The 13,609-nt window shown below is 48.0% G+C and overlaps 1 protein-coding gene across 1 annotated transcript in view; it reads left to right on the forward strand.

The window, feature by feature from the left end:
* The first annotated feature begins 300 nt into the window (after positions 1 to 300).
* LOC142786655 (metabotropic glutamate receptor 5-like) overlaps positions 301 to 13,609 on the forward strand; it is a 36,022-nt gene continuing 22,713 nt past the window's right edge. Inside the window, exons 1-3 of the mRNA XM_075884286.1 lie at positions 301 to 338; positions 794 to 1,026; positions 2,307 to 2,550. Coding sequence (XP_075740401.1) covers positions 301 to 338; positions 794 to 1,026; positions 2,307 to 2,550 — 515 coding nt within the window. The remainder of the gene's footprint in view (positions 339 to 793; positions 1,027 to 2,306; positions 2,551 to 13,609) is intronic.

Genomic DNA, 13,609 nt, shown 5'->3' on the forward strand with positions numbered 1-13,609 from the left:
ACGCCGCAGGGTTTCTTTTATTTACACCGGGTCCAACCAAAACGTCCAATCAGAAGCGCCGCTGGTCGTCAGGGCAGATTCCTCCAATGGGGGTCGCCGCGCCATGCGTCACACCACCAGACACGCGGACGCCGGCTCGCTGTCACGTGCGCAGCTGACTCAATGCACGTGGGCGAGAGAGGCGCCGCGCGTGTTCACGCCGTTGAGATGTTCGCGTCAGGTGGACTGCGGGCTGGCCTTGACCCAGATTGCCTTTTTCCGAGGCACGGACGTTTGACGAGGACTCGCTGGCATAACACTATGTCGTCTATTCATGTGATACGATGTTCACTCTTCAGGTGACGGCATCATTACGTCACAAAATTTGACGACTTATGACGTGGTAATAACGTTATAGGGTGACGTTAACACATGGTTGTTTCTTGCATCACTCGTGTTGGCACCGACGCCACCCACGTTCACTTTTCGCTTTTGATGAGGCGTATATGCCTCTATGAGTTCGCCTTACCTTGACGCTGCTACCCTTTTGATGGTCTGTTGAACGTCATTTGACTCGTGTTGATTTCTTATGACAGTCAGCGCACGAAAAAAAAAAGAAACCGTCCCAGGCACACGCTTGTGTACATGCTTGTGGCGTGTAGAGAAGTGCACAAGTACACGCTTGTGGCGTGTACTTCATAGTTTTCTGTGTCCTTTTGTTGCGTTGATCATCATGAGTATGTTCCAGAACTAGAACTATTTGCCACATTACCTGCTTATTTGCTCTCTCTGCTCCATTATTGTCCTTCTGCAGTGACGGCTGGTCCGACCGCCAGGACGTGGTCAAGAACCAGGAGAAGGCGTCCGTCGGGAGCCTCTCGATCCGCTTTCACGCCAACTACGACCACGCCTTCGATCCCTACTACTTCGGCCTGAACCCTTTCACCAACACGCGGAACCCTTGGTTCAAGGAGTTCTGGGAAGTGCGATTCAACTGCTCACTGGGTGTCGGTCCGGGCTCGGCACGCTACAACCGAACGTACACGGGTGAGCTATAGAGCGACACACACACATATATATATATATATATATATTTATATATATATATATATATATATATATATATATATATATATATATATATATTGGGGGGAGCGAACGCAAGCAGGGGGTAGGAGAGAGGTGGAGAGAGCGACACGCAAATGTTGGAGGGAGTTAAGGAGGAGAGTTGCGCATGCGTAGAGTGAGCACGGACAAAGCCGACGCCGTGGTACATAGGCCCGAGCAAGAGATGCTTCGCATCTAAATACAGAGGTAGGAGGACGGAGAAAAGCGGAGACTCGGAAACAAAGAAGGCTGCCCAGCTCTGCCCTTCATTCAGACTTGGCGCCACTAGAGGGAAGTTGCCTAACTATTTGTTACAAAGCTATGGCCTACTATGCATACACCCACACATACCAATCGCAGTAAGCTCACCTGACCTTTAGAATTAAATATCTTCCGATCAGGATAGAAAGCTCATGCAATATACCGCAGTCGAAGTGGCTTCTTTAGAGTAATGTAAGAACTGTTTACTCTGTTGAATGTTTGACATGAAATTGCTCACCATCCTTGACCATTCCCCGCCTCACCACCAAAAGCGGCTAATAAAGATCACACTCATTCTAACTGGAAGAGGTACGGGAAATTCTATAGGATTTTCCGGACCACACTGTTCACCTGCCTTATGACATTCATTTTGAAGACAAGATGCATCTCAGATGTATATTCTTGAAACAATATTCACGTAGCTCGGAATATCTTTCTGCTTCTGAATGTCCGCTGCAACCACAATCCTCACTTTGTTTTTTTTTTACACGATAGAAGCTTATGTAGGTGAATGAAGAAAACGTCGGTTGCTCTCGTTAAATGGTGGTACATACTACACAACATTTTGTTATTTCTTAACAGTAAAAAAGACAGCGCTCATTTAATGGTGAACGCGTTTGGAATGCTTCAGAGCTATTTCAAAATATCACTAGTTATCTTCACTTGCTTTTATAGCCAAAGCAAATCAACATTAGCCAACTTGGTTGGTGTTGTTTCAGCAAATACAGCAGCCAACAGCATTACGTGAATAAACATGGTTGACTTGCCATACGTAAAATGTAGGCATCGCATGAACTTGTAACGTTATTTTCTACTTTACAACTTTTAGCTCGGTACGGAAACAACACCGTGACAACAGAGGTAGCATACGTGGAGGATACAATTTCGTTATCGCTTACAAGTTAATGAAATCCTATGTTACTGCTCAACTCTCATCGTAATCTTCTCTTCGTGTCTAGGCAAGGAAGACCTAAGAGAGGGCCACAAGCAGGACACCAAAGTGGAGTTTGTGAAAAAGTCCATATACACCATGGCGTATGGCCTACACAACATGCAACGCGACCTCTGTCCCAACACGTCCGGCGTGTGCCCCGCCATGGTGCCCGTCAACGGCTCCGTCTTCTTGCAGTACCTGATGAACGCCACATTCGCGTGGAACAACGAGACGGTTTTCTTCCACGAGAACGGAGACCCCCCAGGACGGTGAGCGAATCCTCTAAGTGTCATATCAATCGCTTCTTAGAAATATCCCACGCAGGCTGTGAAAGAAAAAAAAAAGCTTTGTTTGGCCGCTACGGCAAAGCAATGAATGTCATAGGCACTAATTGAAATGTTAAAAGAGGTAATGATAGCAGCCAATACCGCTCTGGCGTGACTCCACTCTGGAATGTCTCAGCTCTGGTGTAAGGGATCCGTTCGGTCATAACTCGGCGAAAAGGGGGCATGGCTGCTCGAGGAAGCGAAACAGTTTTCGTGCTGTTGAGCTCTTGCTGCCAAGACGATGGTGGCGTCACTGTAAGGCGTTCCATCATATTCTGCCACATTTAGCTGATGTTCGTGGAATCAGTGCAATATACAGCCAACTGATACGCCGCACGTTATCTCAGTTTATGTTACATACAGTTCGCTTGCCGAGTAAGGTCATGAATGAACGAAATGTAACATGCCGCGGCCTGACGTCCCTGCATGGTCAGTGGTTCAGGGCGTGGAAGTAAAGAAAAAACATATAACCCCAGATTTGACGTCGTGCGTACGCACATATCTATATATACGTGTTTATAGCCAGAGAGTGAGGGAGAGAGAGAGAGATAGAGAGAGACGGAAAGAGAGATAAAGAAAAGAATATGAGGGGCAGAGAGGTAAACTTAGCTCTCATTTGCTACCCTACCAGTGCAGAGAGAAAAAGGGGGGCGGCAAGCGTAAGGGTTTGCATGCCGAATCTACGATACGAATATAAATGAGGCATACTGCAGTCAAGTGTTCCTGAAATATTGGCCAACCGGTGTGAAATCACGTAACACGCGGGTCTCTATCATTTCGCCCCTGTCAAAATGCGACCACCAGAGCTGAGATTTGCCTCCACACACTAAGGTCGCCCTTCTGGTGCAGAGACCTCGCCGCGGTGGTCTAGTGGCCGAGGTACTCCGCTGCCGACCCGCGGGTCGCGGGATAGAATCGCGGCTTCGGCGGCTGCATTTTTGATGGAGGCGAATATGCTGTAGGCCCGTGTGCTCAAATTTGGGTGAACGTTAAAGAACCCCAGGTGGTCGAAATTTCCGGAGCCGTGCACTACGGCGTTTCTCATGATCACATGATGGTTTTGGGACTTTAAACCTCACATACCAATCAAATCTTCTGGCTCAAAGAGCAGTGGGGAGGAGGGACAGAATGAGAGAGAGAGAGATGGCGCAGGTGCAGGTTATTCTATTATCGGAGCAGCGCCTACCAGATTCCGGGAGAGCCCATAATAGCTCTAGACCTGACGTGCGCCTTTAGTTCATGTAGACAAGACGGTGCAGCCTTTACGCCGAGGCCGAGAGTGGTGTAACGAGATGCATCTCACTGGCACAGAAGTGTTCAAGCAGACCGAGCAAAGCAGTTAGCTTATCTGAAGCTACGGCTTCCTGGAAAGACGAAAAGAAAGACGTTCTCAAAAAGTTAGCTGGAATGGCGGTCCGCCTTGCCGAGTGTCAAGCGCATTCTTCTCTTGTCCGTTATCCATGACTAATTACGGCTCCGGGTCGTTACTTCCAGACGCGCCATTTCCCGAACCTAGACAACGCCGAAAAACACACGCAGCCAAGCTTCCCTCCACCCACTAATTATTTTTTTTCCCGGCGTGGCTCATCGGTGCCGCCCATTCACGCTTTTCGCAAATGTCACTGTGGTGCTTGTGTGCGCCCACTCTGCCATGCCTGGTTCCTCCCCCCCCCCCTTAGCATCGCTTGTCTTTAGGTTCAGGTAAATGATGACACACTTGATGCGTTAGAGAAGGCGAACGTGAAGTGACGCAATTACCTTACCTTTTTTTTGTGAGAGGCATCATCTTAACTGAAGCGTGAGAGTGCGTCTGCTTCTTTACGCCAGCAGGCTAATTGTGGTTGTCTAAATTTTCTTCACAAAACTGCCATGGCATCCCCTTTCTATACACAACATTGTTATCGTTTTCATGCGCTGCTTTTGGCTGTGTTTATTTGTCACATTAGTTCGGCACAATCAATGAAAACGACTGGCAATTATGTCAAGCAAAGCATAGGGGATGTGTTTTTCGTGTTCAACTGTACTGTAATGACTATGACCTAAATTTAAAGCAATTGAAGTGGACGAAAAAGTACCCTTTTTACCTTTGTGATCTAAACCCGCAACTTCTTTCAATTTAGCCCGTAATCATTGCGCCGTGGCTGAACACAGCAAGCAATGCCTGTTGCTTTCATTGCTTGTGCGTAGCAGAAAAACAAGCTACTTGAACCAATCCCCTCCCGTCTCACTGAAATGTTCTCTTCTTTCATTCCACTTTGACTGTTATTGCTATAGCCATTATATGCACACTCTCGGCTGGATTTCGCAATTTACCGCCGGCGTAGGCGTGGGCGTCCAGCACCGTATATGTATACGTATCTATATATATGAAAACTAAAAAAAAATACAAAAAAGACCCGGGCGCGCGGAATCTAACGTGGGGCTTTCACGTCGAAGATGCGAGGCGTTAACCACCTAGCCACCAAAGTGTACGTCCTTCAACGTTCAAACGGCAAGCTATTTATATTTACCACTTACCACTGTTGGCGGGTACCTCGGGGGAACTATCGTGTTTTCGGCATTATCAGCAAGTTGGCGCATTGAGCGCGCGGTGACTGCCATCTCTCACGCGTACTTTGGCCCGTGGAGAGGAGGGGAGTGGACGATCTTTCTCTCGCCCTTATCTCCCGGTGGGGAGGATCATACGTCTTGGCTGGCGTTCCGCTTGCACTGGAACAATTCTGTTGTAGTTACGGGGTGCTCAAATGTCACTGCAGTCGTTGCGCAGCCTCCATTTGCGAAAAGGGCACGCTTTTCAGACATGGCGAAGTAACAACTGAGATTCTTATTCGCGTTCATCTATATTGTGAGTACGTTTCGTGCATCATTTTGTGCGTAAAAAGCGAGGGGCACGTTTTGATATGCTTGTCATTCTGCGCGTGACCTTCCAATTTGTTGCTATCGCGTTCATTGCAATGCCTTTGTGGCAAAGATGTGACTTTTAAAGACGATAGTCTTTCTTGGGGTAATGCGGCGCAAGAATTTTGGTCTGTCTGTCTGTCTGTCTGTCTGTCTGTCTGTCTGTCTGCACATTTGTTTGCTTGTCCGCCGTAACGATACTCCAAACGGCACCAAGCAATACCCCAAACGGGTAACCCTATCCACAGCGCCCACCATTATTGCTTAAGTTTCAGCGTTCATACTTGCACGATTTTAAATAAAAAACAATAACCGCGCATATCTGAGGCACCATAACACGTCAATATTTAATATGTGGGCATTCATACTAGATAAGGCACACATAAGTAATTATAAAGACCATAGCGTTAATCACGCCGCGCTGACAGTGCAACGTGATGCTTAAAAAGTCAAGTGTTTCCAACGCTTTGCTAATACGACACTGTGGTGGCACCTGCCCGTCGCTTTGCGTTGTAGACCTTAGCGCCTCGGAGACAGGCGCGCATCTTTCTCCGTGGGCGCGCAGGCCTTCCTTCGTTTTCGAAGATAACTGCCAGATAGCGCTCGTGTCTAACGTGCCTCGATGCGCTCGTTCGCCTTCGCTGCACGGATCGAGACTCTCTAACGCAGCGTTTCCAGAATATAATTCATCAATTTTGCTCGCGCAGTACACCAAATAGACGTTTTGTTCACTCTCTCTACACGCAAGACTATCGTCTTTTGACGACATTTGAAGTGAAAGGAGCAGATATGGGGCCAATGTTTTTCTTCTTCCTTAACTGCATCAATTCTGGTTTCCAGATGGAGTCAGCAAATGTACCTTTTTGCGGCAATTGCAATTTTGGTCCCCCTCAATACCTCCTTTTTTCTTTGCGTGTGCAAGGGACATATTGGTTATCTAACTGGTATTGCAATACTTGAGTGAAAAGAGGGCTCGCGCTCGCACACACAAAAAGAAAAATAAGATTAGAAACAAGGTTTAATGGCGTTGTAACGAATTCCCAGTTTGGTTTAGCGCCACGGAGGAGGAGAAGGAGGAATAAATGAGGAAGGACAGGGAGGTTAGCCAGTTCTCAGACCGGCTGGCTACCCTGTACTGGGGAAGGGGGTAAGGGGGATAAAGAATGAGAGAAAAGAGACGTTGCAAAAAAAAAAAGAGACAGAAGGTCATCAGACGATCCACGACGCTGTTTACAGTCTGTCTCTAAGACCACTTGCCCACAGAAAGCGCAACAACACTCTCAGTGCCTTGCGTGCAGAGGACGGTCTCGGCCAGTGTCCTAATACCCTTTCTTCCGACAATTGGCGATTGTCTATTCTATCTAAAGCTTTTGATAGTTCTTTTCTTGGCACGCCGAAGCGGGGACACTCGCGGAGAAAATGGGAGAAAGTCTTTGCGCAGCCACAGTTGTCACATGTCGGGCTTCTGGCCATTCCGATTCGAAACGAATAAGCATTCGTAAAGGCCACCCCAATCCACAGACGGCACAAAAGTGTCTCCTCTGCTCTGGTTATTCCTGATGGAAGACGGAGCTGTAGCTGTGGGTCCTAATTATGAAGGCGGACGTTGGTGAATATCGGTGAATTTCACTGAGCGAATGTCAGTTCTCGTGCAAGTGATCGAAGCCTTGCAGCGGCGTCCGTTCTTGATAATGGTATAGCTACACAAGGGGCATCATCATGAGCAGTTTGGTCTGCTTCATCTGCACGGTCGTTTCCATCAATGCTGCAGTGGCCTGGTATCCATTGATACACTATGTCATGTTGTTTTTCTATAGCCCGGTGATGAAGCAGTCGTATTTCAGCAATTGGCTGTTCGTTTGGTCCATGACGATATGGCGAGGCAATGCCCTGGAGAGCTGCTTTGGAGTCGGAGAATATTGACCATGTCTGTTGCGGCTCTTCAACTAGGAACTCCAGAGCGGCACAAATGGCGACGAGTTCTGCCACCGTGGATGATGTCAGATGCGAGGTCCTGATCTTTATCATGATGGATTTCTCCAGAATTACCACTGCGCCTGTTGAACTTGTTGAAGTGACCGACCCATCCGTGTAAATGTGAATGCGTCCACTGTGTTTCTCACGAATATATAGTAATGTTCTTTGTTTTAGGGCCAAATTTCACAAATTGTTCTTCTTTTGCATTCCGGGGTTGGTTATCAGGGCTTCCAGTGGATGTAGACACCACAATGGTAACGACGGTCTTGCTGCGTGCGTGAAGTTCGTGGGAATCACCGTGCGATGTGGGGCAATAATAGAGCAGAACGCAGAGCATGGCCTGGAAGTTGAAAGGGAGGTGAGGTGATGCGATTGAATCCGCGTGGCATGTCTTATGTGCGTTCCTAAAGCATCGACACGAATGTAGGTTGTGATAGGGCGTTCATGATCGATTGCGACAGTCGCTGCTGAGGATGCGCATCTCGGCAGCCCGAGGCATATTCTCAGTGCTTGAGCTTGTAATGACCTGAGGACGTGTACGTTTGTTATGCGGGCCTTGCCAAGCACAGGTAGGCTGTAGCGCATGAAGCCAAGAAAATGTGCAGCATACAGTTGAAGCATGGCTCGTACCGATACACCCCAAGATTTTCCCGCAAGAAACTTTAGAACGTGAGTGATCATGGTCAGTTTCTTCTTCATGTAAGCGATATGAGGGCTCCAAGACAAATCACGATCTATTATTACTCCCAGGAAACGGTGAGTCTTTTGATAGCTGATTGTGTGTCCATTAATTCTGATGTGGTATGGCGTCATTGTCTTGCGCGTAAACGCGACTAGTGAGCATTTTTCATATGACAGCTCCAGTCCTCGTCCTTGAAGGTAGTTTGACGTCAGTGTAGCCGCTGTCTGAAGCCTGGCTCATACGTGTAGACGCGTGACCTTTGATGCCCAGATGCAGATGTCGTCCGCGTATATCGACAGATGTACGAAGTGTGGCAGAACGTCAACGAGGCCGATGAGCGCAAGGTTGAACAGTATGGGGCTTAGGACCCCATATTGAGGTACGACGCCATAAGTATAATGTTGCCTTGTTGCGCCATCTTCTGTCTGAACGAAGAAGGTTCTGTACTTCAAATAGCTGTAGATTCATTGGTAAACGCGGCCTCCCAATCCAATGCTGCCCAAGGCGTCCAGAATGGTTTCATGTAATACATTGTCGTATGCAGCCTTATTATCCAAGAAAAGTGTCGCTGATAATCTCTTTAGGCTCTTCTGCTGTTGTACAGACATCACAAGATCAACAACATTGTCTATGGAAGACCGTCCACGTCGAAAGCCGGTCAAAACATCGGGGTATATATTGTCATGTTCCAAGTACCACTCCAGGCGAGTCAGCACCATTCTCTCCATCACCTTTCCAAAACAGCTGGCGAACGCGATGTGGCGATAGGAGGCTATGTCCAGAGGCGATTTGCCTGGTTTGAGCAGGGGCACAAGGCGGCTGCACTTCTACGAAGGAGGAACCAAACCGTTGCTCCACGAGTCATTGTATGCAGCTAGAAGGGCATGCCGAGCTGTTCGTCCTAGGTTAGCAAGGGCCATGTAAGTGACTCCATCGGGTCCAGGCGATGACGAGCGCTTGCATGTTGCCAAGGCTGCCTGAAGCTCCTCTAGAGAAAACATATTGTCCATCCGAGTGTCTCTGGACGCCGGCGCGTTTCGTAGGTTACTCATGTTGATCCCGGACCCCTTGTTTGCAACCCTGGCACAGAAGTCTTCCGCTACATCAATTTCACGCCGGCCTTGGTGGAGAGCAAGGAATTTGAACGGACGATTCTGTTTTTGGCGTTGTTCGTAGGCCGCGAATTATTCTCCATATTTGCGAAAGAGGTTTGTGGGGATCGAGTGACTCGCATAGTGACTTCCATTGTTGCGACTGTAGTGCATTGATTCGACATTGAATCTTCTTTTGAAGACGTCTCGCTTCCCTCGAGTCGTAGATGGATTTTGTGCGCCTATAACGTCTTTCGGTGCGACGACGGATTGCGCGAAGTCGCTCCAACTCTACCTCATATTTGCAAAAATCTGGCAAAGGTCCACAATTAAACGTTGCCTCTTGAATAGCGGCATTCATTACACCTTCTAGGCTTTCAAGAGCACCTTCTTGGTTTCTCTCGCATTGCTTCTCTGTGGATGATCTATACTTTGCCCCTTGATTAGCCCCTTGATTTTTATATAGGTGGGGATGTGGTCACTGCCATGCGTTTCATTGTCCGCAAACCACTGCACCTTGGGGTTTAGGCTACTTGCCACAAAAGTTAGGTAGAGACAGCTACTATATGTCAGACCCCGTAAAAACGTGGGAGCGCCGTCATTTAAACAATATTTTGCTGGTCAGATGCAAAGGAGGACACATCTCTTCCCCGACGGTCCATCTTCTGGCTTCCCCACAGGGGGTGATGAGCGTTAAAATCACCGGTAATTATCCATGGCCCAGGTGAGCTGATATAATGGCGCTTAGTCTTGCTGGGTCGAAGCGGCCTGAAGGCGAAATATATACTGCCACTAGCGTGAAGTTCACGTTCTTACGCTTAACTGTCAGGCACACGTATTGGTTGCTGTCCTCCGGTGTTACTGGATGCTCAATATATGTAAGTTCGCACCTGATGTAAACAATGACCTTACTGGTTTCTTTACGTGTTGCAGATCTGAAAGCCTCGTATTTAGGAATTCGTACAGCATTGCGAAGACGTGGTTCACAAATTACGATAATCGGAAACTGATTCTTGAAAACATATGATCGAAAATCCGAAATGCGGGGTTTAAGACCTCGGGCATTCCATTAGAAAATTGATGCCTCTTGCACTTGTTTACGAAAGGGCTGCAGAGAAAGAGCCATGGTGCTTCTCTAGAATTGATAGCACCGGATTCAAAGCGTCCAATAATTGGAGGGCGCTGTGGGCAGCCGGAGTCTGAATATTATTCAGGAATACTCGAATTGTCTTCATGAGGGTCTTAATTACGTCTATTATTTCGTTATCTTGACTGTCATGACTTACTCGCTCTGAAGTAGCTTTCAGTGGGCGATGCTGCCGCTCTACTGGCGGTGTCACTGACGGCAGCGCTGGCCACGCGTCAGGGTCAATGTTTCTTGCGTCTTTCTGAGGATGCTTGTTGTTGGCACTTGTTGATGCTTGTGGTGGTGAGTGCGTGATATGGGGTAGTGGTGTATCTCTGGCCTTGGCAGAGGATGTCCTAGGAGTTTTCCTATGGCGCGAACGCCGACGTCACACTTTGACAGCAGCCTCCCTGTGGGTAGAACCGTCTCTGCCCATCCGCCTCAGCACTTGCACCTCCTTCTTCACATTTGGGCACTGCTTTGATGACGCCTCGTGAGGACCTTGGCATTTGCCGCATTTGCGATGTTCTGCCTGCCAGGCCTCCGTGTTGTACGACTCTGAGCATTGGGAGCACACAGCAGAACTTGTGCAAACAGCACTCACGTGTTCTATTTTACAACACTTCCGACACTGAAGAGGTTTCGGCACGAACGGCCTTACTGTGTGTCGAAAATGACCAACTCTTACTTGAGTTGGGAGGCTGTCACCCTTAAAAACTAGTTTCACGCATCTTAGTTCCCGAGACGGTGGGCTTGCAAGATTATAGTAGCTTCCGCCATTGGTTTGATTAGAGTGGGAAAATCAATATCGCTGATAGAGGTGTCGACGTCGTAGATAACGCCTGCCCTAGAGTTCTTGCCATCTGGTATGAAAGAACGTACGTTGATGTTCCCGAGCACATTCACCTTGGTCAATACGTCGAGAGCAGTACGTTGCGTAACGTCTATCGCCAGAACGTTCTTGCGGCCATTGATTCTCACGTCTATTATTTGTCCCGGAACGAGCACCTCAAGTGACATAGACATGACCTGGCGATTAAGTCGGTTCATGCTGTCAGCGGCATTCAGCGGGACAAACAAAATAGTGTGAACCGGTGGCTCTTGAATATTCGTGGTGGCCTTATTTTTTGGAAGGAGATGTCGTAAGCAGCCTCCTCTTCGCCTTGTGTCTTGCCATGGGCACAAAGTCACTTTCATCGGAGCTCTCATCACTGGCCGTAGAGTACATGAGCGTGCCCTCACTGTCGACGTCACTTGGGTGGCCGGAGCGCTTTCTTAGAGTGGCCACAGACGACGCGGAACGTATGGGTGGAGGCCCTCGTGATTCTACGTCCATTTCCGCAGGCAGAAGAGTGGCGTCTTCCATGCACTAGCACTAAAGAAAACGAGAAAAATTAACAGAGACTGAAACCAGCGTTTCACTTAGGATAAACTTCGTCTTCCTCCTCAGCGCCATGGAACTTCTGTTTAAGGCTTCCTGCCGCCTGGTCCTTTGTCCATACCTCTTTGTGAGTGAGCACCATCGATACAAGGCCATCATCATCATCATCATCATCATCATATGTTCTGAAGAAGGATTGCCATGGCATAGACAAAGCGAGGGTTTACGTTGATCTTATTTTTTTAAGCTTCGTTGATGAGTTTGGTGCGTTTGCTGCAGGTACGGAGTAATTACAAAGACTGCTAGTAAGTCTAACCGCCCTTATGTTGAATTTTTACGATAAAAAAACGCTACGCGAAACGATAAGTTGATGTTATTAAAACATAAGAGAACTGCATATGGCAGCAACAGCTCTATAGCTCACAAATACCGACCGACCGACCGTATCTAACTGGTCACCGAGGCAGGTGGGTTGCTGGATCAACGCGATACGCGAATAAGTGGCGTATAGGAGTGATGAGTGGCCCCACCGCGGTGGTTTAGTGGCTAAGATACTCGGCTGCTGCCCCGCAGGTCGCGGGATCAAATCCCGGTTGCGGCGACTGCATTTCCGATCGGCGCAAAAATGCTGTAGGCCCGTGTACTCAGATTTGGGTGTACGTTAAAGAACCCCAGGTGGTCAAAATTTTCAGAGCCCTCCACTACGGCGTCTCTCACAATCATACGAGGTTTTTTGGACGTTAAACCCCGCATATAAATCAATCAATCAATCAGGAGTGATGAGCGTATACCGACATTAACAGGAACACGAATTGTCTTTGAGATGATGCTTCCGTCATCCCGCTTGTTCGTGCAGCACCTGCATTTCCGTTCATTGTCATAGGTGACGATGACGCTGCAAGTCTTGGAAGTTCTCCGAGGTATATTGAGAACCACTATCAGAAAGCGGTACGGAACACAGGGCAGACTTTGCGAGCTGTTCGCGACAGGAAATTCGACGCACTCAGTTTTAACGTCTGAGCTGTTTTTTCTTTCAAATCGTTCGTTAGGAGTCGATCGCACTAAACTATCATCGTCTTAACAGGTATGTCCCCTTGAGCGGCCTACAAGAAAACTATATGATCGTCACCATAGCGGTATGTGTCTCAGAAGTGAGGTAAATGCAGTGACACACTGCTAACCACTGGTCCACTATAAATAAAGTAGGAAACTTTTGGCCCGACAAATGACTACGAAGCTGCGGTGAGCCGAAGACCACGAGTACGTCAAACTATAGAGTCTTCTAAAAATATCTAGAGGGGGCTCTGGCGCTGCGATTTTTCAGCGACCATGAGAAGGAGGGGTAGTACATAGATTTGCCTAGTCTTCGTGCTTGCGGGCATCAAACGCAGTTGTGGCTTCGTTTATTTCAGCGTTTTCGTTTCGTTTCGAATAAAAGATGAAACCGTTTTTACCTTCGCGACCCGATTTTCATTGACTAGCCTCAAAGGTCTATGTGGGGAAGTGCGACTGCTGAACATTCGCAGATTTTTGTTTCGTGACGAAGCAGCTTCAAGCCACGCAATGCCAACCGTAGCCCAAAGTACGGAAATTAGACAAATACGTGAACTACCCATCATTCTCATGCTCACTGAAGCGCCATGCCTTGCAGCTCCCATAGACACTAGTGCCAGAGTTTCCTCTAGTGTATTTATAGGAAGCGCTATGCGTCAAACGAGAGAATAGCAGGGAGCGGTAAAGGTAAAGGCGGCTTCGAAGACACCGATGCGATGGATAGGCCACCATAACGATGACGTGTCCGTAGATCTATGACAGGTGCGAACGCTCGGTTTCAACGCGAGTTTACG

This window comes from Rhipicephalus microplus, unplaced genomic scaffold (assembly GCF_043290135.1).
Source record: "Rhipicephalus microplus isolate Deutch F79 unplaced genomic scaffold, USDA_Rmic scaffold_27, whole genome shotgun sequence".
NCBI classification, from domain to species: Eukaryota; Metazoa; Arthropoda; class Arachnida; order Ixodida; family Ixodidae; genus Rhipicephalus; species Rhipicephalus microplus.